At 44.1% G+C, this 23993-nt stretch overlaps 1 protein-coding gene across 1 annotated transcript in view; it reads right to left on the reverse strand.

Moving 5' to 3' along the window:
* LOC308660108 (rac GTPase-activating protein 1-like) overlaps positions 1-23993 on the reverse strand; it is a gene marked incomplete at its 5' end in the record, with an annotated part of 55202 nt that overhangs the window by 26157 nt on the left and 5052 nt on the right. The window contains 7 exons of the mRNA XM_081314328.1: positions 781-886; positions 1374-1575; positions 3631-3726; positions 4939-5094; positions 6092-6227; positions 15408-15544; positions 17847-18049. Of these exons, the coding sequence (XP_081170454.1) occupies positions 781-886; positions 1374-1575; positions 3631-3726; positions 4939-5094; positions 6092-6227; positions 15408-15544; positions 17847-18049 (1036 nt within the window). The remainder of the gene's footprint in view (positions 1-780; positions 887-1373; positions 1576-3630; positions 3727-4938; positions 5095-6091; positions 6228-15407; positions 15545-17846; positions 18050-23993) is intronic.

Raw genomic sequence — 23993 nt, forward strand, 5'->3', positions numbered from 1 at the left:
TATCTGTACTACTGTACATTCCCATTTTTTTGTGTGGAAGAGGAAGTATTCAGAATAGTCCAGCCTCTGAGCAACAGTAGGTATCGTAAATAACAGTAGGTATCGTAAATAACAATTATGCCTCAGTGTAATTTCAACAGCTATGATCACGATGGCAGGAAAGTACGAGATTTCATTTCAGTGAATCTAGAAAGCAAAAGATTGAGATAGGCTGAACTAGATATTGTGTCAGCTTCCATGAGCAACTGGTTTCGCAAGAAAAAAAAGTTTTAAAATGTGGCTCTCTGCCAAGTAGTTGGGCTAGTTCAGGGGTAGGCAACCTTGGCTCTTTTATGACTCATGGACTTCAACTCCCAGAATTCCTGGGAGTTGAAGTCCATGAGTCATAAAAGAGCCGAGGTTGCCTACCCCTGGGCTAGTTCTTTGCTTTAAAAATGTGTCTGATGGGGAGGAACAGATACCACTACAATCTTAACATGCAATCCAGCTCAATGAGTTTACAGTTGTGAAAATAACTGCTACTGCATTGCAGATTGATCTAAATTAGCAGTGTTACAGTGTTACAGACAAAACACGTGTGCAAGTTGTGTTTGGTTATTTTGTAAAAGAGGATTACACCTTCACTGGAGAACTCGGAAGCTTCTAGAAGACAGGTGCAAGCTGGCAGAAAATTTTTCTTTTTCTGCATCAAGCAGGAAACTTGACTGGGTGGCCTGTAAAACCTCTCTCCCAGCTATCTGATACTAAGGTTCTCCTTTGCAAGCCTAAAGTTGTGCTCACCTATGCAGATGGAGCATGAGAAATGCTAGCGTGTCTCTATTAGTCGCAGGCAACTTCATGACAACGTGGCAGAGTTCAGTATGGCAGGCAGATTCATCCAGGATTTCTGAGTGGAAAGAAAGGGTGATGCGAATCCTTTATTCCTTTTTAAATTATCCAGAGTGCTCAGCCATTTAACGTCACTCCTTTTTCATGAATGACAATCTTTCCTAATGAAACTAGAATCACTTAATGTACCTTCATTGTACAGTGATCCAGGAAGAAACTAAAAGGTTTCCAAGAATCGAACAATGTCAGGTACAAGGAATCAGGAATCAGGATAGACATCAAGAAGTACCACAGGTTTATTTCATGCTACCTCTACAAAAGAATCTGGTCTTCCAATACTTAAGGGGAATTGGCACCAGATAAAAGTCAACAGACTTCAAGGGTTGGGTGGAACTTAGGTCTCTTCCAGGGGCATAGAGACTCCAAACTGATGATGTACTTGATCCCCCGCTCTCGGGCTCAGCCTGGTCGTATCCTACATCACCCACGTTCCCCTTGGTCACTTCCACTCCAGAGCTTTATCTGAGAATCCCATCCCAACTCACCTGCTGCCTGCAGGAAGGCAGAGTGCAGGCAGAAGGTAACTAAAGGCTCTTTCAGATTCCTCAGGAAATCCTTGAGGATGCCACAGATCACGTGCACATCAGCCACAAGGTCGAGGGAAGGAAGAGCCTCTTGGGAAGACAGTAGTTTGTATTTCCATTCCCGCACGAGGGGTTCTGCTCCTGGCACTCTATACAGTCCAGCCTAGAGGTGAGCAAAAGGCCAGGGCAATAATTACAAGGATGTGGAACATCCACTGGAGTTGAGCCTAGGCATCAGTCGAAAATCAGAGTGCTATCCCCTCAGAGAGGGGGAAGGTGTCTAATTAAAGGAGAGAGGAAGTTATGAAGATCCTAAAGAGGTTCCTAGCAAATACAAGACAAAAATAAACGGCAGCTGCTGAAGAGAAACAGATTCACTAAATTCAAGGGTGGCGAAGAGCTGGATTTGATCCCTCAACGTACTTCAGAGCACAGGGAGAAAAATGCAACACCTGTTTGCAACTCTCATGGGGTGGTGTCTTTTCCAGAGATCACGCAGCAGAGGTGGATTAAAAAACAGAGCACGATCAAGAGCACTGAAACATGAAAGGGAAAAAGATGAGAAACTGAAAGAGCTGTGTGTGTGTTTTCATAGATTTTCACGGGTATGTAGGTCTTGGCGTATTTTGGTCTTTTCCCGTGTAAGATTGAGAGTGTCTTGGCAACGACCCTTCTGAGATTCGAACCTGGGCTGATAGAAATGCATTTCAGTCTCCCTTAATTCTTTGTTAGTAATTTACACAAATATATGAGCTGTCCGGTGTGACTACTGCCTGTTCGATGGCCTTCAAGATAGGCTGAAAACAGGAAATAAAGATTTGCCCCATGTTTGGGGCCTAGCAAGGTAATCTAAATAGTTAACATTTGACATATATATATAAAGGTAAAGGTAAAGGTTCCCCCGCACATGCGTGCTAGTCGTTTCCGACTCTAGGGGCCGGTGCTCATCTCCGTTTCAAAGCCGAAGAGCCAGAGCTTGTCCGAGGACGTCTCCGTGGTCATGTGGCCGGCATGACTGGACGCCAAAGGCGCACGGAACGCTGTTACCTTCCCACCGGAGTGGTCCCTATTTTTCTACTTGCATTTTTACATGCTTTCGAACTGCTAGGTTGGCAGAAGCTGGGACGAGCAACAGGCGCTCACTCTGTTACACGGCACTCGGGATTCAACCCGCCAAACTGCCGACCTTCTGATCGACAAGCTCAGCGTCCTAACCCACTGAGCCACCGCGTCCCTACATATATCTCACACATACATACATACATACATACATACATACACACATATATATATATATATATATATATATATATATATATATATATAGAGAGAGAGAGAGAGAGAGAGAGAGAGAGAGAGAGAGAGAGAGAGAGAGAGAGAGAGAGAGAGAGAGGAGAGAATAGAGAGAGCAGGGAAAACTTCTCAGGGTTTAGAGAATTTGATGTAGAGACCCACATTTTATAAACAACAAAATATCAATTGAAAGACTGTTTAAGGTAGTCATCAGAGGTCAGAAGCAATGGAGAAGGTCTAACGAAGGAGGGCTGATAGAACACATGTTCTCTCAAGCAGAGTAGACAATCACTTCTTCTGGACTGAATATCTATCTATTTTAATCAATTTTCTATCAGCCCACCCCTCCCAGGTAATCCAGACAGCAAACACAACTAGATGAACTAATTCTATTTAATGGCAAGGCTACATTAACTTTAACACTACAAGTCCGAAGGCACAAATTTCCTGCCTCCACTTTGAACTGCTTGATCCCTTAGGGTTGGTCCTTCCTAACTTTTTTTCTCTGATCCTTAAAGCGACTGCAGCCTCTTGCCTCCTGTTTCCTAGGCAGCATTTCCTCTCCTCATTCTCCAGGGTCACCCGTATGTTCCATTACATTTTCGGTACAGTTAACACGATTCTTCTCCACAAACATATTTAACAATTTCCACTCCCTATTACATTAAAAGCATACAATTTGAGAACACTTCTAAAACGTTGGATCCCATATACCTATTAAATCCAAAGGGCTAACCTAACTGTGTTGAGATACCCTAACTCTATAGTCAAATAGCTACAGCAGAGAATTCAATAAAGATTTAAAAAAATCATCAGGGAGTGGGAATTAAGTTTATCTGCAGAGCAAAGCAGACTATACTAAACTGAAGTTCCATCAACATTTCATAGCTGACTTTTGCCCACCTTTCCTCTGGATTCCACTTACCTCTCGCAGGCCACGTTTCTCTGTTTGAACCACACACAGAACCACAATGGGGGGCACCCGAGGTGGCTTGGAAGGCGCAAAATCAGCTAGTATACCCTGGGAAAGAGGTTACAAGCATGGGACAGACTTCAGAGATCTCTTCCTATTAGACTCAAGTCATCTCAATTCCCAAAAATGTTTCTACCTAGGCCACAGGTCGGCAACCCGCGGCTCCAGAGCCGCATGTGGCTCTTTAAGCCATCTCCTGCGGCTCCCAGTCGCCCGGTGTGCACGCACCTCTCCGAACAGGCAGTGGTGCGCATGCACCTCTCCGAACGGGCAGTGGCGCTGCCTTTTTGGAAAGCTGCCGCGGCCTGTTTGCAGAGCTGCCGCCTTCCTCTGAAGGTGGCAGGTCTGCAAACTGGCTGCGGCAGCTTTCCAAACTGGTGGCAGCAGGTCTGCAAATGGGTGGTGCTGCCGCCCGTTCGGGTGGAGGTGCGCGCACAGCTCTCCAAAGGTTTGGAGAGCTGCGCGTGCACCTCTCGGAACGGGCGGTGGCGCCGCCCTTTGGGAAAGCTGCTGCGGCCCGTTTGCAGCAACTCTGAAGGCAACAACTCTGCAAACAGACTACGGCAGCTTGCAGACCTACCGCCGCCCAAACGGGCGGTGGCAGGTCTGCAAAAAGGTGGCGCCGCTGCCTGTTTGGAGAGTGGGAAGGTTTGGAGAGCTGCGCGCGCACCTCTCTGAACGGGCAGCGGTTTGGAGGTCCCGGGGGTGGCTCCAGCAGCGCCTTGGCTGAAGGCGCCCGTCACCAGGGAGACCCGTCGTCGCACATGTGCCTCCCATTTTGCGCATGCGGAAAATGTTTTGTTTTTTGTGCATGCGCGTGCACGTGTGTGGACACATGCACATGCATTTTTTTGCGGCTCCCACTTTTTTGTGTGTGTGATGGAACCAGTTCCGAGTGGCTCTTTTGCTTTTTCAGGTTGCCGACCCCTGACCTAGGCAATGCCTCCCCTCCAAATGGAGGGGTTGGGGAAATAAAAACAAATTTAAAGATATGCTGTTGTTGTGCCATCAGGTGGCAGCACTTAGCTGACCTTGGCTGATCTCAAGGAACGCTAAACAATCATGGCACTGAAGATCACCAGGAAGTTCTAGGAAAAATTAAGCAGATTGTTGAAAAAAAAAAAAAGAAATCATCCCTGGTAAAGGGCTTCCACATTATTGCCAAGATATCTGCAGAGTTCAACTGCAGAGGTCATATAATCACCACTAGAAATTAAATTTGACTTGAGGATGACTTTGCCACTTTATGAGTTTCCTCACCTCTTTCACTCTGGAGTGGGCACCTGGCACACACTGTGAGGGACAGTGTTCCTTGCACTCTGGATGTACTAGAAGCTGACATGAGCGACATTTAAGCGCCATCCTCCCAAAGCAAAGCCGGGATTTGCACACGACACACCAGTCCAGGCGAATCACCTTGGCCAGAGGACAAGCAAGAGAAGGAAGAAAGAAGATGAACACAGCACAGCAAAAAGACGACGACATTGGGCCTCTACAGCTCTGGCTATTTCTAAAAATAGACATATCTAAACTGTAACCTTGCTCTTCAGCCCAATATTACCTTTCTTCGAAATCTCAGAATCTTTGTGTTCTCTACACTTTGGAGAAAGCTGTCAAAGGAAAGCCTAGGTGAAGCTTACTTCTGAGCAATCCTTAAGTTACCCCTGAAGTAACAAAACACACAGGTCTTAAAGCCAAGCTAACGTTACCTTAGCTGTGCAGTTCTGGAAGTGAGTAGACATTTTCCCTTCAAAAAATGCTAGTATAGAGACAACCTGGAATGATTGTAATAATCTAGTCCAGGTTTTTCAGACTGGGTGGGGGGTTCTACGAGAAGCTAAGGGTGGGGGAAAGGTTTAATTGAACACAGCCAGGGGCGTCATAGCAATTTTTCTAAGTGAAAAGCAACCACATCCCAGTCACTAAATACTGATTTGCTTAGTTCAAACATTAACCTTCAAGTAATTGTAAATTCAGGGACGCGGTGGCTCAGTGGGTTAGGACGCTGAGCTTGTCGATCAGAAGGTCGGCAGTTTGGCGGGTCGAATCCCGAGTGCCGCGTAGCAGAGTGAGCGCCTGTTACTCGTCCCAGCTTCTGCCAACCTAGCAGTTCGAAAGCACGTAAAAATGCAAGTAGAAAAATAGGGACCACTGCGGTGGGAAGGTAACAGCGTTCCGTGCGCCTTTGGCGTCTAGTCATGCCGGCCACATGACCACGGAGACATCCTCGGACAAGCGCTGGCTCTTCGGCTTTGAAACGGAGATGAGCACCGGCCCCTAGAGTCGGAAACGACTAGCACGCATGTGCGGGGGAACCTTTACCTTTACCTTTTTAATTGTAAATTCACGTCAGAAACTCTAATTCTGCATTGTAATAAGTAGTTTGTTTTTTATTCTTAAAATAAGTGATTACCATTTTGGAAGCAAATTGGTGTTGCTGGAGTGGTGGCATTCCTGATGAATGAGTGAAGGCACCAATAGTTCCCTCTGAGGTAGGTCCAATGGCCTTGCGTCCAACATGGCTATTTTGTCCACCAGATGCATCAGTGCTATTCCAGACAGAAGTGAGCTCTGTAAAGAAAAAGATCCACATTTAGCATGAGGTATATATACCAACCTTCAACCTTCCCCTTGAGCACTAAGTCAGGGAACACAAGGACGATTAACCTGCCAAGCAGCAGAGGAGCGAGAGGGCAGACTGAATATTTGGCAAGATCTCAACATACATATGAAGTCCAGGATCCCATCGGTGAGGGTGCCCAGGAAGGAGACCCAAGCCACCAACCCTTTCCTCCTATATATAGTCACTGAAGTTGCAAAATTCTTAAGAGAACAAAAACTTTACACTTGAAATTGTTACTGGAGACTGACTCTTAAGCAGAGCTTACACACTGCACTAAACTACAACCTTGGGTTTACAACCCATAAGGTCAGGGTTCACACAACACACTTTTTCACTGACAAGCAAATAAACTCGTGACTGAATGACATACTGAATGACTGAATCCAGTCACAGATATGATTTCAAGTTTGGATCCCCGTTTCTCTGCCTCTAGCTCAGCCTCACTTTCTTCCTTAAAAGGGGGGGGGGAACAGTAGAAGGAAAGCAGAGAGTAAACAGGGCCTCTCCCATGAATGCAACTGCCCTGAATTACACCTAAACAATAAGAGATTATAAGGCTGCCCTTTCACATGCTGCCATTACCTCATTCATGGCTACAGTATACAGATGAGAGGAAGGAAGTAACTTTCTTGCATAATTGTTAAACGTTCTGACAATACGCTTTCACTAATCTATTCAATTTCAATATGGGTTACCACAACCCCCCACCCCAAGGAAATGAAGGGGAATGGACACCTGAGTGCATGGAAATTGAACTATTTAGCTGGGATTGACAATTGGGTGCTAGAGCGTTGGGTGATAAACTGTGAGCAAGGCTTCGTCTGCCACCAATGGCTCTAGACTTCAAGGTCATCAGAGGTAATTCCTTCACCTAGAAAGAATTGGAATAGAGGAAAGGAAAGAAGGAAGATACGTGAAAAAAGGAACAGACAATAATCTCTTCAAACTGGAATGCAGATCCTTATATACATATCAGATTTCACATGGACAGAAATACAGGACTGGGTTTAATTTAATCAGTAAGATGTATAGGCTTGCAGGCCATAGTTGCACAAGTTGCAAGTTGCATAGCTCAACTTTTCCAAATAAAGAAGGCAAGGTTGTTACAACGTGTATGTGCAGGTAATGACACAATTAGACCTGACCAAACAAAGAAGTAGGGCCCAAACTAACATATATGTGTCTAAATTGAGTGGATTGAGTAGAGAAGAGGAACCTGGTTGATAAGAACCATAAACAGCTCTTGGATTATCTTGGAGGAAGCACAAAGCTCTTATCGGGATAGACCACATGGTTGCCAGAGGAACACTGCAGAAGACCCCAGATGGGCTGCTAAGAATGAACCAATCACCAAGCTTGATGCTGAAAGATGGGCTTTATAGCCTAGTGATCTTACCATTCAGGAGTTAAGTGGGCTATCATTTTCACTTGAGCCTCCCTTACCTTATTTGATGTCATATTTAAATCCCTGCTTTGCAACATCACATTATCTAATTTCTTTGCACAGCTATTCAATGAAATAACAGGCTTAAGTTGGTAATGGCAAGAATTAGCAGTCTGCATCTTGGATACCTTCTCATTCATGCATCATTGACAGATACGTACGCTGTTAGTAAATGTTTCAGAAGACTGTGAGTGCTTGGCTGCTACTGCTGGCCGAACCAGGGGAGCCAAGGAGAAACTCTGGATGGAAAGAAAAAAAAACCCTATAAGCATGAGAACCACGTGAGTTTATTACAGGGAAGTATAAACATTTTGTTTCTTTTATCCCACAAAACATTGTTAGGTAAAAAAATTGGTGTAGATGTCAAACTTTTCAGAGATTTGAATTAAAATTATGATTAAAATAATAGAGTTGGAAGGGACCTTATAGATCATCTAGTCCATCCCCACCCCTCTGCCCAAGTAGAAGACCCTACATCATTTCTGGCAGATGGCAGCCCAGTCTCTTCTTGAAAGTTTCCAGTGATGAAACAACATCTGAAGGCAAACTGTTCCATTGGTTGATTGTTCTCACTGTCAGAAAATTTCTCCTTCATTTCTAGGTTGAATCTCTCCTTGATCACTTTCCATCCGTTATTCCTTGTCTGGCCTTCATGTGCTTTGGAAAATAGGTTGATCCCCCTCCTCCCTGTGACAGCCCCTCAAATATTGGAACACTGCTATCATGTCTCCCCTGGTCCTTCTCTTCACTAGACTAGCCACGCCCAGTTCCTGCAACCGTCCCTTCATATGTTTTAGTCTCCAGTCCCCTAATCATCTTTGTTGCTCTTCTCTGCACTTTCTCTAGAGTCTCAACATCTTTTTTATAGTGTGGAGACCAAAACTGGTTGCAGTATTCTAGGTGTGGTCTTACTAAGGCTTTATAGAGTGGTATTAGTGCTTCATGTGATTTTGATTGAATCCCTCTGTTAGTGCAATTTAGGATTGCACTAGCTTTTCTGGATGCTGCTGCATACTGTTGGCTCATATTTAATTGATTGTCCACTAAGACTCCAAAATCCCTCTCACAGTTACTGCTATTAAGTCTGGTTTCACTCAATCTATATGTTTAGTCTTCACTTTTCTTACCTAAGTGTAAGACTTTACTTTTCTCTACACTGAATTTAATTTTGTTTGATAGGGCCCAGTGTTCAAGTCTGTCAAGATCCATGTGGATCTTGAGCCTATCATCTAGGGCACAGGTCGGCAACCCACGGCTCCGGAGCCGCATGCGGCTCTTTAAGCCGTCTCCTGTGGCTCCCAGTCACCCGGTGCGCGTGCACCTCTCCGAACGGGAAGTGGTACGCACGCACCTCTCCGAACGGGCGGCGGTTTGGAGGTCCCGGGGGTGGCTCTGACGGCGCCCGGGCTGAAGGCGGTGCTGCAACCCAGCGCCCGTCGCCAGGGAGACCCATCGCCGCGCAGGTGCCTCCCGTTTTGCACATGCACAAAACATTTTGTTTTTTGCGCATACGCGTGCGTGGATGCACGCACACGCATTTTTTGAGGCTCCCACTTTTTTGTGTATGTGATGGAACCGGTTCCGAGTGGCTCTTTTGCTTTTTCTGGTTGCCAACCCCTGATCTAGGGTGTTGGCTATTCCTTCCAGCTTAGTATCATCTGCAAATTTGATAAGTTCCCCTTCTATTCCCTCATCTAAGTCATTTATGAAGATACTGACAAGTACTGGGCTAAGACAGAATCTTGTAGTACCCCACTGCTTAGTTCCCTCCATGTAGACGTAGTACAAATAAGGGCTACTCAATGAGTACAGTTTGTCAGCCAGTTTCAAATCCATCTAATGGTGATGCTATCTATCCTACTTTTTTTCTAGCTTTCCAGGAAGTAGGTTGTGCTCTACTTTGTTGAATGCCTTACTGAAGTCAACTAATTTAGTCATTTGAAGTTAAAAACATTGTGGTTACACACATGTACAAAATTCTGCCTCCCCCTGTCTAGCAATAGTGCATTTGTAAGCTGCTGAGAGTTGTTTGATTGTGGCAGGAGACAAGACAAACAAACAAATAAATGTTTTGCCATGGCATCTTCACTTACCACTCTGTTTTTGCTTTTGACAGATCTGATCATCCCTACATCCTTGAAGACAAATGAACAAAAAAAAAGAAGCTTAAGGGAGGACATGGAAATATGTTATTCACAAGTTATTTATAATAACAATCATTTCTAAACTTGAGTTTGCAGGCTTCCTCCTCCTTCAAATTTTGTTTTACACCATATATGCAGCATTTTGGAAGCAGAAGAAGACTCTAGCTACCTACCACCTCAGACGTATATCAATTCCCTGGTACTTTCACTGGCACAAATTGCTTCCAATGGCTAACATACATAGGTGGGGCTTAATTTAGCACACATCACACACATTCTAGAAGCCTCAATAAATAATTGTTTTAATTTTACTGTCTGGAATAGTAACTGTTTTGAATAGTATAGTAATATTTATTTCATTTCAGTTTGGCAGCTTACATTAAAATTATGTTGTTAAACGTAACCCATACTATACAATGAAGTATACTGGAAATTGCAAGCATGGGATTCAAGTAAATCGATTTGAAATTAAAATTGCTTTCCCATTCCTGACATCACTGGCTCATAAGAAAAATTCTTCCACCAACCTTCCTTTCCCCCCCCCCCATCCTTAGTCTTTTCCCTTATTTTTTCAATAGATACATGCTAAGTTATTTGACATTCAAAGGGAGAAAGATTTGGATCATCGTATCACCATATTTCACATACTTTGATACAGATCTGAGTCAGAATTGGCAGTGCAATGGATTTTGGAGATTAGAATCATAATTAGTATCAAGCACTGTAGCAAACTTCCCAGATCAGATTCTTTCCCTTACATGTAGACTAAAGGATCCTCCTCATGGCCACGTTAATGGGAATTCCTGCAGTTTCCTGAATTGCATCAGTATAATCTGCACTTCTGTAATGGATAACCTCTAAACTACTTTAGGAACCAGACTTATAGGCAATTCTTTACAGTTGTGTTACAATGCAAGACAATGTATTGTTAGTGATTGGTATATATTCCTCTGGCTTTGTTTTCTGCCCCAAATAGCATCACCAGTCAGTAGCAGAAATCACCACTAATCACTCTCCTTAATATATAGTGAGATAGACTTGGGCAAACATGGGCAGGTGCTTAACAGGGAGGCTTTGGTGCCTAAGTGAGAACTTCCTGGTTCAGAGACGGTCTGTGTCAGCAGCCTGCACTTGAACTATTCCCGAATAAGATTTTCTGGAAGGCAGGTAAACCCCAGTCCAAACATTTAGCCTAGCAGATTAGTCAACGGATAGAGGTGGGGTGTGAAATGAAGTGGGAGGGAGCTTGCAGGCACAGAGAACCTGATAACCATGCCAATCTTCTGCCCCACTATTTGAGTCCATCAATCAAATGGACTCTTGTTGGAGACAGATCTATCAGTCTTTAAAGTAGATCTCAGAAATCGACCAAGTGACAGATCACAGAGACAATGTATCGGGAGCACAAGTATACTTTCTTCTAGGAGGGCAATTCAGAAATAAACCTCCATTTGAGCATGTGCAAGAAATAGGCAGGGATAGCGACGCCCATCCTATAGCGCCCTGTGCAGTAACTCAGTAGGCAGTGAGGAGTGGAAGGAGAAGGTTGTGTTGCAGTTGACTTGTCCGCTAGATCAATTGAAAATGAACCCTGCCATAGAAAAGCCCGCCAAATGTGAAGTGTGTGCAATAATACGTTTCCTGTGTGTGGAAAAACTTTCAGCAGCTGCGATTCTTTGCAAACTATGTAATGTTTATGGACCAAACGTGATGAGTGAAGATGTCGTACATCAATGGTGTCGCATGTTTAAAGATGGATGAACTAATGTGCACAATGAGACAAGAAGTGGCTATCTATTTGTTGTCAGCAATGAAGTTCATGGAGTGTGGTATGACCATCAGTTCAGAAGTCTACTGTGAAACATTATGAAAACTCAGTTGAGCCACCCATAACAAGCTTCGGGGCATGCTGACTTCTGGTGTGGTGTTGGTTCACAATAATGCTCGCCTGCACACCGCCAGATGCACCCAAGAACTTTTGAAGCAGTTCAGTTGGGATGTTTTTGATCACACACACACACACACACACATACACCCCTATAGCCCAGATTTGGTGCCGAGCGACTACCACCTCTTCAGGTACATGAAACAGTGGCTTGCATCACATTGCTTCAACGATAACAATGCACTTCATGATCCTGTTACAGGGTGGCTTTATTCCCAGGTGGGAGATTTTTTTTGCAGAAGGAATTTCAAACCTTGTAAGACGTTATGACCAGTGCCTCAATTTGAATGGCGATTATGTCAAAAAGTAATGTAAAGTTGTAGTTTTCTAATCTGTATAATAAAAGTTCTGTATCTGCGAGTTTCTGTCATTGATAATCAAATGGAGGTTTATTTCTGAATTGCCCTCATATTTCACACCAGGGCCTTCTATTGCAGAGGTCCCCAACCTTTTGGGCATCAGGGACTGGTGCAGTGGAGAAAGGTTTTTCCGCAGACCAGAGGGGGTGTGGTTTTGCGTATTGCCTGCATCCTGCGGATGGGGCTTTGCTTGTTTGTGCAGACTGGTTGCTGGCATGCCACGGACCAATGCTGGTTCATGGACTGGGGGCTGGGGACTCCTGTTCTATTGCACCTGCAACCTCCTTCCCAAGCTGGAAGAAAATCTGGCAGACTCTTGTCAATTTCAACCCAGACCTTGACTATGTCAAATCTCTATCTCCTAAAAGGGAATAGCAGGACCCATGAATGGTTGTGTCCAGGGACATCTAGAAGTATGGCATGGAGCAACAAAATGATATTCACTCCCGGTAATAAAATCGGTAAAAAGCAGAGCCACACAAAAGCCTTCAACCTTGTTAATTTGCTTTCCCCCAACACCAAAGTCTTGTGGCATCAAAGACTTGAACCACTCAGAGTTGCTGGGACTTGAGTACCATACATAACAACAATGATTACAAAAGACTGCAGATAACCATCTACTTTATCAAATGCACTGGTGCTATCTTGAGAAGAAGAAAAATCTCTCCACACCAGAGGCAATGATTGAGATAGTTGGGAGTAGAACAGTGAAACCAGAGGTCAGAAAGAAATGAAATGCAACACATAATAAAAATTATGGCCACACACATCAGGCAGTTTAGTGGCTGGATCCAGGCTTTCATGCATGGATGTGTTTGCTCATGGAATGCAGTAAGAAACTTTGCTCCCTGTTTAATCCATGAAAAATCTATGAACAACTGCCGATGAATGTTTTTGTGGCAGAATCAATCCTTTAATTTTGTGTTGCTAGTCTTCTTCTCTTCACACATCACATACAGTCATGCTCGAAATTGTTGGCACCCCAGAAATTTTTCCAGAAAATCAAGTATTTCTCACAGAAAAGTATTGCAGGAACACATGTTTTGCTATACACAGGTTTATTCCCTTTGTGTGTATTGGAACACAACAAAAAAGGGAGGAAAAAAAGCAAATTTTTTTATAATGACACTCACTGTGTGCAATACAGTGGACTGCATTAGCTGCATTAAAGTGTCCTTGTGCATTTTCTTTGTGATCCATTTGTAGGCTCTGATATCCTACTGGAAGGAATCCTTACGTGCTACCTTGTCAATGAACATTTGAACAGAATAATGATTTCTCAGGAGACCTGCTTCTAACACATTTCTCCAACTCTGAAAAGCTTGGCAAGCCCTTTTACTTCTCCCATGTTGAGCTTGAAAGAAAGGCATGAAACTTACAACTTCCTTGTCTGCATGGTCAAAACTGATGGCAGATAGAATTGAGGTATCAGGTTCTTCTGTTGCACACATCCCCCTGGGAAAGTACATCAGAATGGATGCAAAATGAGTATCTAGCTAGGTTTCATTTGTTTTCCCAGTCCCACTTAAGCACAGCTCAAATGATAATTACAGAATGATAAAATGCAATGAATAGTGCTACTAACCCCCACCCCCCAAATTCAGGGCAGGGAACTTCTACTACAACATTCCTGACAAATGGCTACCCAGCTTTTTTCTTTCCAGGATTCTGGGGGAGACAGAAGCATCAACTTCCCATCGTCCAGTGCGCTCCCACAGAGAGGGCCTCCTTAGGGTGCCGTCAGTCAAAGAGTGTCGACTGGCGGCCCCCAGGGGGAGGGCGTTCTCTGTGGACGCGCCAGACCTTTGGAACCGTTTACCGGTTGAGCTCCGGATGGCTCCTGACCTTCGCTCCTTCCGACGTGACCTAAAAACATACTTATTTGAACAAGCTGGCCTGGTCTGATGGCTTTCGGGGTATTTTAAATATTATTGTACTAATTTATTGGATTTGGGCTGCAGTATTTAATTTTGTTTTTAACTTTTGTATATTGTATTTTTATTGTATTGCCCTGTACACCGCCCTGAGTCCTTCGGGAGAAGGGCGGTATAGAAATTAAATTAAATAAAAATAAAATAAATTTATACTTTTTAAAAGAACAATATCATAGATCTGAGAATCTATGCTTAAATCAGACCTTCTTCCTCATGATACGTAGAAGAAATCCAGGAAAAAAGCGTGGCCCCTGGCTGATCTATCCAGTGAGGATACTGAGAAGACCCAAGATAAAATATCTGAGTGGTTTTTTTAAGTCTTGCTCAGTTATGCGCATGCATTCAAGCAAACATTTCTAACAAAAAGTGGGCAGCACTACCCGTACATTTCTACTTGCTTCTCCTCTATCATGGAAAAACCAGGGAAATATTTTTAAAAAATCTATTAAGCTAAAACACAACAACTGATTATAAATTTAATCAAATGCTATGTAACAGGGGTCTCCAACCTTGGCAACTTTAAGACAAGGTTGGAGACCCCTGCTATAGAAGGTCCATGTGTCAATTTATTCCTTCTTGATCTCTGAATTTCCCTCCTTTGTCACTGGTACTTATATTACAGAGTTGTGCCAGAGAGAATGGAGATAAGCCATTACAATTAATTTTAATACTTATAAAAATATATAGTATACTTGGAATGCGATTCTATGTGGTTCTGCAGCATTCCAGGCAGCACTGAATTACTTTGATTCCTCTCTACAGGGTTGGAGATGGAGCGCCAATCTCAGAGAGGAAGATCTAATGCCAGATGGTCTTCCTACCTCCCTGTAGTTCCCATATCTGGTGATTTTGAAGGGAATAACTGACTTGGAAAACTCTCAAGGAACAGGGCTGCACGATGGGCAAGAGGGAATGAGGTTCTTCAATGGTCCATCATGTCTCTGATCCAGTGGAAAGTTCCAATCATCCATTGGGCAGATTGCAATAATTTTCTTTATGTTGCTTGCAACTGGAGAAATCCCAGAAGAGGATGGACAAATAAACATTCCCCATCCAGAGCACCAGGTGTGCCAGAGTCATCCCAAACTGGAACACTTCAAATTTAGTTCAAGTATTTTAATGTACAATGTTTCTTATGGAGACAAACTATATCACTTTTCCAGGGCAGATTCTGCATTGCTTATAGGAAGGTCTGGGGATCATAATTCTGGTGTAAGGTTGCATGCACAAGAATGCCACATCAAAGCCTTTTAACTGAAGCGTGGTCTTCTAACACTCACTGTTTTCTAGGCAGAGGGCTACTGTGGTTGAAACGCAGCTTCTCAACAGTGGCCAGGTCTGCGTGTTGATCTTCAGTGAGGGGACTGATCTGTGGGTCCTCCGTGAGGTATTTATAGATAAGCTGCAGTTTGCATTCCTGGGAGAGAAGAGAACAAAGAAATCCTCTTAGTGAAAAGAATGAAATGATGCTCAAGAGAGCATCTGGCAACTGAAACAAGGTTTAAGCCTGGGTGTTCTCTCGGGACTTGCACTGATAGAAGATTAATTATCTATTCTCACCAGGAACGAATGATCAGGATTACATTAACTTTACATCAATGTTTTATTCAGAGCCATCAGAATAAATTAGATTAAACTAGGATTCAAGTTTAATTAGGACAGTATCCCAGGTCACGTTGATTCCCTTCTACTAAAGGAAAGTATCTGAATCTGAGATTTCTCTTGGGAATTCCCTACTACATAGTTGTTTTTGAACCAGCTCCCAAGGAGGAGTCTGGAACATGAGCCATTTGGGCAGAATTGAGGACCAGCCCAATTCCAAAGCCCTTTGTAAAGCCACCCAAACAAAAGGTAAACTTAGACCACTTGAGAGCAGGTAGAAATTTATTTATTTATTTATTTATTTATTTATTTATTTATTTATTTATGATAAGACAAGCAAATCATGTTGGAGAGGACTTTTTCTCAAAAGAAAACAAGAGGGGCGAACATTGTACTTTCCTACTTCTGCTCTGATAACAGCAGGCTGTTTGAATCTATCAGAGTACCCCAACCACATTTAGAACTATCCCGCCAGGGATTTTTTATCTTGGATGCTGTTCACTGCTGCAAAGCTGCCTAGCATTCACCAGGTTGACAACTGTTTCTCAGGAAATATACATTTCTGCCCTGAGAAGAAATGCTCAATTCAGCAGGTAGTAAAAAAATAATAATAAAATAAAGAAGAAATGCCACCATCCTTCTCAAACCCTAACCCTCTCCAGGTAGAAAAGTTTTTGTCAATTTAGAAAATACAGAGTATGGGAGTTTGCTCCAATGCAATGTAGTAGGGATTAGCAGAGAGGATGTTGAGGAAGGGGTATGCCTAAAAGGTATGTGGTGGCAGTGTATGGCACACCAAAGAGAAAATGAACCTAGGGAATTGAACATGGAGGACTTCTGAGGGAGAAGGGGGGAGCCTTCCAAATGTCATCCTATGGGAGCAGCTTTGTGTCCTGGTTCCGGCTGAAAAGGCCAATGAAGTGAATCCACTAGAGCAGAGGTGTCAAACTCAATTTCTTTGAGGGCCGCATCAGCATTGCAGTTGCCCTCAAGGGGCCGAGTGGGTAGGGCCAGGGTGGGTGTGGCCTACTGGGTGGGCATGGCTAGAGTGTGTATGGCCTACTGGATGGGCATGGCCAGCTCTACATCATTCGCATCAAGGGTGCCTATGGGGGCCCGGGCAGGAGTGGGACAGATCTGAGGGTCTCTGGCAGAAGGAGGGTCTCTGGGCCAGGGCCAAGGCAGTGGGGGCCGTTCCCTCACTGTTTCCAGGATAGCTTTGCGGGCCACATGAAACCACTTCGCAGGCCGCATCCGGCCCCCGGGCCTTGTATTTGACATGTCTGCACTAGAGACACTGCAATCTCTAACATACAACTTTATTAGGTATAGCATGCTGGCACAGTAAAAGGAATTCCAGCTCTGGCAATATGGCGGGAAAAAGATAGTTAAAAGAGTAAAACCTTCCCTCCCCTCTCAGACAGTTCAGGTCACCTTGTCCAATTAGTCTTTGAAAGGTTGCTATGGGAAAACCGACTCTGTTCGCCAAAACATTTCTTCAGTGACCTTGACTCTCACCGTGATAGAAACCACCTATGAATTCCAAAATCTTTCCCCTTCCCCCGCCATACCTGTAGGCAAGCTAGAAGCATCATGGCAGTTGTAATGCAAGGGGTCTTCATACCTTGACACTTGTTGCTCTAGTCTAGACCAGAGGTGGGGAATGATGGCCCCTTTATGACTTGTGGACTTCCAACTCCCAGAATTCCTGAGCCAGCATGGCTGACTCAGGAATTCTGAGAGCTGAAGTCTACAAGTGATAAAAGGGCCATCCTTCCCCACTCCTGTCCTAGACAAAAACATTTTTTGAGAAATATAAAAATGCAACAGATGCACTGAATGAGATATGGTAGAAATGTTAACTATAGTAACCACTAGCCTCAGACTCTTAAATATGGTTCTATTGCCACGTTTTCTGGTGCTATTAAGAATTCAAATCCAATTATAGCTGGAAGGCCAGAGGTGGTCCACTCTTGTTTTCAGATTAAGGGGCTATTTTTTTCCTAAAATCTATTACTTGTCAGAAGAGATGCTTTTCATTTTCCTACCTCTTCCACTCACAGTGGTTTTCTCATTGTGGGAATGCTGTTTCTGACAAGAGAATAAAATTCACAAACCTGCTTTTCCAGCTCAGCTTCTGCCCAATGTCTTTTCTTCATTTCCATCTCTACTTGGTTCCGGGCATGTTTCAATTTCATCTTCAGCACAGAACATTCTGATTTTGATTGACATAACTGCTGTTTTGTCTTCTTCAGATCACAATCCAGCTGGCAGCATCGCTGGCGCATCTCCTCAAGACACTCAGCAATCTGAAGATATTCTGAAGAGATGCATGGGTTCAGTATTGGGATCTTGATGGCAAGGGCTTAGAATTATCTATGTTTACATAAACCTTGCAAGTACATACGTATCTTATATCTACCCAAGAATAACATGTGTTAAGATAAGAAATATCAAAATGAACCAAGAGAATGAGTTCTCCTGTGTATTAAAAAAAGGGGTACAGGAAGTGTACTTTTCTCTCCATTCTTACATAATCAAAGAGTTTCTAGATTCTGGCCAACCTGCTTGCAGGAAGCACTGATGCTATACCCAAAATAACACAGAATGCTTGAATTAACACAGTGCCTCACCACTTTCTGTCAAGCTCCACCAACAGGATTCTAAAGATAATATGATGACAGTTCTATTAGAACAGCCTCCTCTTAGCCCACTGATTAATGGGCCAATTGAATTGCCCCAGTTCTGACAGCTGCCATGGTAAAGGACAGTAATATTTTATAAGAGATTGTTCAAGAGGTTGCATTCTTGTCTTTGCACCAATGCTTAATTGTTCTATAGAATCATCCCAAGTTGTGAAAGAGCCAAATTAACAATGGCCCATGCCAACACAGCTATTCTCTTGAAATCTCAGGACCTTCAGAGGGAACTTTGCTGGATTCCCTCTTCTTTCTCATGCACCTTAAAACATTTCTTGCTATCTTTACAGCATTTTGCAATAGCTAGAATACGATGCTGTTCAGGAGTTTTGAATTTATAGCACCTGCAATCCATTACTTTTTATCACGCTGCCTGACTTTGGAGGGCTTCAGATCACTTATTCGTCCTCTAGAAAAATGACCTTACATGATGGAAGTTGACTTAAACCAGGGGTGTCAAACTGCCAGCCTGTGGGCTGGTTGCATAATGTGGAGGTCACACCAACCCCAGCTCCAGCAATGTGAAAAAAGTTGCGATATGTCCTGACACGTCACGTGGCGTGGCGAGTTTGACACCTGTGACTTAAACAGAAGATGGTGCTCAGGATCTTTTCTGATACTCTCACTTTGTATATATTCTTTTGCCTGTGAGCCAGATATTGTTCTAAAGATTGCTTGAAAAGAGCAAAACCACTAAAAAAGATCAACACAAATATGAAAAGTAGCAAAAATTATATATACTGTAGACTTGGCAGCCAATTAGATGGGATAAATCCAATGGTGGGGGAATGGCCAACAGACAGAAATGGAAAGCACCTGAAGACTAATTGATGAGGAAGAATAGTGGAAAACTTTACTTGCTCTTCAGTTCTGCTTGTAAGATTCCCTTAAGAATCAACCTGGCTCATCTATATACTATTAAAACTGTAGTTTCTATAACGTCTCATTGGGCAAAACAGCACTTCACAGGCAACAATTTTCAAACCAAGCTACCTTACATTGGCTAACTTACAGAATGTGTACAAAATACAGAACCCATGAACCCCTGAGGGAATGAAATGTGAGGAAGTTGTGCCTGTTTCAGAGCTGCTACTGCAGGAGGACTATGTTGCACATCCTGCCTGGACTATGCCCGACCCATGCTGCACTTCTTGCACACCCCCACATGCATTGGGGTTAGCATGGAGCCCTAAGGTATGGAGTTAGATACCTGACCAAGCTGGTGCTTCAGAGGGACCTAAAGGGAGTTGGAGAAGCAATAGCAGAGACTCTGCAGGTAGCATTTCAAGTCACTGTCTTCTGAGCCTCTTTAAAAGTTGCCACTCAGTTAAATTTGTTAGTATATGAAGGAAAAAAAATTCTAAAACAACTGAGGAGTAATCACATTAATTATATTTACAAGTTTAGCAGAAATCAACGCTAGTCTTTTCCCTGACTCCCACCTGCTTATTGTCAATACAGCTGAGACCCCGCCATTGCAAAGCTGTACCTTCCAACGGTACAACCTCAACAAAGCTAATCTGAAGTTTGTTCTACTTGAAAGACAGCTGCAGAACGTCAGTTTTCAATGCAGGCTCAAAAGTTAACAGTGCTATAGAAACAACATGCACAATTCCAATAAAAAGCAGCCAGGTCAGATTAAAGGAATGGAATGTTTATCAGGCTAATGAAATTCAGCACAAATACACTGTAACATGAATCCAAGGAATGAAGAATTATTCAATGGCAAGAGCCTAAATATAAATATATAAATGTATTATTTATATTGATATAGGTACTGTTATCCTTTCCAGGCCAAAGGGCAAATTGCAGGAGCCCATACAAAGTAGGGGAACAACCAAATAGCTCTGATGGACAATGTTCAACCAATCACAAAATACACATTTATCAAATTATGAGCTTGCTTCTTGCCATCTTCACCAGCCCTCTGAATTATGTTTATAGTCATCTATCATTATTTTCCCCTTCATGGATTACTGCCTTGTCGTGGTGAAGGGGCTTGTGTAATTCAATGAAGCTATGAGCTATGTCATGCAGGGCCACCCAAGACAGACAGGTCATAGCAGAGAGTTCTGACAAAACGTGATCCACTGGAGAAGGAAATGGCAACCCACTCCAGTATCTTTGCCATGAAAACCCTATGGACAGTACCAAAAGGCAAAACGATATGACGCTGGAAGAGGAGCCCCTCAGGTCGGAAGGCGTCCAATATGCTACTGGGGAAGAGCAGAGGGCTAGTAATAGTAGCGCCAGAAAGAATGAAACGACTGGGCCAAAGCTGAAAGGACGCTCAGCTGTGGATATATTTGGTAGTGAAAGGAAAGTCCGATGCTGTAAAGATTTTTTCTCCATAGGAACCTGGAATGTAAGATCCATGAATCAAGGAAAGCTGGACGTGGTCAAACAAGAGAGGACAAGACTGAACATCGACATCTTAGGTATCAGCGAACTGAAATGGACAGGAATGGGTGAATTTAATTCAGATGACCATCAGGTATACTACTGTGGGCAAGAATCCCTCAGAAGAAATGGAGTAGCCTTCATAGTCAATAAAAGAGTAGGACAACCAATACTAGGATACAATCCCCAAAATGACAGAATGATCTCAGTTCGAATCCATGGCAAACCATTCAATATCACAGTAGTCCAAGTCTATGCCCCAACCACCGGTGCTGAAGAGGATGAAATTGACCGGTTCTATGAAGGTCTACAGCACCTTATAGAACTAACACCCCAAAATGATGTCCTTATCATCATGGGGGATTGGAATGCTAAAGTAGGAAGCCAAAAGATAACCAGAATAACAGGCAAGTTTGGCCTTGGAGTACAAAATGAAGCAGGACACAGGCTGATAGAATTTTGTCAAGAGAATACGATGGTCATAGCAAACACTCTTTTCCAACAACCCAAGAGACGGCTCTACACATGGACATCACCAGACGGTCAACACAGAAATCAGATTGACTATGTGCTCTGCAGCCAAAGATGGAGAAGCTCTATACAGTCAGTAAAAACAAGACCAGGAGCTGACTGTAGCTCAGACCATGAGCTTCTCGTTGCAAAGTTTAGGCTTAAACTGAAGAAAATAGGGAAAAGCATTAGGTCACTCAGGTATGAATTAAATCATATCCTTGTTGAATATACAGTAGAGGTGACAAATAGATTTAAGGAATTAGATCTGATAGACAGAGTGCCTGAAGAACTATGGACAGAGGTTTGCAACATTGTACAAGAGGTAGCAGCTAAAACCATCCCAAAGAAAAAGAAATGCAAGAAAGCAAAATGGCTGTCTGAGGAAGTTTTGCAAATAGCTGAGGAAAGGAGGGAAGCGAAAGGCAAGGAAGAAAAAGAAAGATACGCCCAATTGAATGCAGAATTCCAGAGAACAGCTAGAAGAGATAAGAATGCCTTCTTAAATGAACAGTGCAAAGAAATAGAAGAAAACAATAGAATAGGGAGGACCAAAGATCTCTTCAAGAAAATTGGAGAGATGAAGGGAACGTTCAAAATTGGGAAAGGAGTCCGGCAAGGCTGTATACTGTCACCCTGCCTATTTATCTTAAGATTGCCATGAGAAATATCAACAACCTAAGATATGCAGATGATACCACTGTAATGGCAGAAAGTGAAGAGGAACTAAAGAGCCTCTTGTTGTGGGTGAAGAAGGAGAGTGCAAAAGTTGGGTTGAAACTTAACATTAAGAAAACCAAGATCATGGCATCGGGCCCTCTCAATTCCTGGCAAATAGATGGGGAAGAAATGGAGGTAGTGACAGATTTTATTTTCCTGGGCTCCAGGATCACTGCAGATGGGGACTGTAGCTAAGAAATTAAAAGATGCTTGCTCCTGGGGAGGAAAGCAAAAGCAGAGACATCACCCTGTCAACAAAAGTGCATATAGTCAAGGCTATGGTCTTCCCAGTTGCAATGTATGGCAGTGTAAGTTGGACCATAAGAAAAGATGAGCGCCAAAGAATTGAGGCCTTTGAACTATGGTGCTGGAGAAGACTCCTGCGAGTCCCTTGGACTGCAAAGCGATCAAACCAGTCAGTCCTAGAGGAGATCAACCCTGACTGCTCTTTACAAGGCCAGATCCTGAAGTTGAAACTCAAATACTTTGGCCACCTAATGAGAAGGAAGGACTCACTGGAGAAGAGCCTAATGCTGGGAAAGATTGAGGGAAATAGAAGAAGGAGACGACAGAGAATGAGGTGGCTGGAGTCACTGAAGCAGTAGGTATGAGATTAAATGGACTCCAGAAGATGGTAGAGGACAGAAAGGCCTGGAGGAATGTTGACCATGGGGTCGCAATGGGTTGGACATGACTTCGCAGCTAACAACAACAACAACAACAAAATCATTATTTTCCAAGAACGCATGTAGCCTATGAGTGTTCTGAACCAGCCCTCTTCTCGCACCCCTAATCAAAAGAAGAGACTGGAAAGCGTCCAAGGCTAAAAGGCTTCTGCCAAGATTTAATAGTAAACACACAAGAGCTTATCTTCTCAAGCAAAAGAGTTGCTTTCAGCAACCAGCCCCTCCCCAAACACTCCTTTTATAGAGAGCTCAGGGCGTGGTCTCCCTGTGCCTCCTCCCGAGGAGTCCCATAGCCTTCCTTTGTTTGTCCCTGCTCGACTGCCTCCTGCGTCGGGCGTCCTTGAACAGGGCCAGCTGTGGGTCATCATCCTCCGCACTCTCGGGCTCACACAGCTGAGCAGAGGTTCCCGGCTGAGGACTCTGCAAAGTCTCCAAATCATCATCAGCCGGTTCGTTTCCCTCCTCCCCCACATCTGAGTCCTCCGATACATCGGAGCCGGCTGTCGGACCCACAGGCTGACCCTGAGTCACAACACTATCCCGCACCGCAGGGCCCTTCCCCCGGGTCTGCCGATCCGGATGCGGTCGGGATGGGAACTGTTCGTGAAACGCAGTCACCAACGCAGGGGCATGAACGGCGGTCGCGTCTTCCCATGTGAAGTCCTCCGGCCCGTACCCTTTCCACTCGATCAGGTACTGGAAGCGACCTTTCAGCCAGCGGGAATCCCTGATGCTGGCGACCTCGTACTCGGGGGTGCTGTCGCCATCACGAGGTCCTGATGGGGGAGGTTCCGCTTGGCGAAGTGGACAAGCCGGTTGTTCGGGGACCAACAAGGACCGATGGAAGACGGGGTGCACGCGCAGGGAACGTGGCAGAGTTAAACGATAGGCGACCGGGTTGATGACGGCCTCGACTGGGAACGGTCCAAGGTAACGGTGGTCCAGCTTCCTCGCCGGCCGAGTGGATGGTAGGTTCCTGGTGGACAGCCAGACCCGATCCCCCACCGATAGTGGAGGCGTATCCCTTCTCGACCGATCGGCGAACCTCTTGTAGTCGGCCTTGGCCTTCTCCAGCTGCCGTCGCACCAACCGATGGATCGCCTGTAACTCCGCCATGAATTCGTTCGCTGCCGGCTCCGGTGAGTCCACGGGAGAAAGGGGGAAAAACCGGGGGTGATAACCCACATTGGCCAAGAACGGTGTCATCTGCGTGGAGGTGTGCTGCGAGTTGTTAAAGGCAAACTCGGCT

This window comes from Vipera berus (assembly GCF_964194415.1).
Source record: "Vipera berus genome assembly, chromosome: 1".
NCBI lineage: Eukaryota > Metazoa > Chordata > Lepidosauria > Squamata > Viperidae > Vipera > Vipera berus.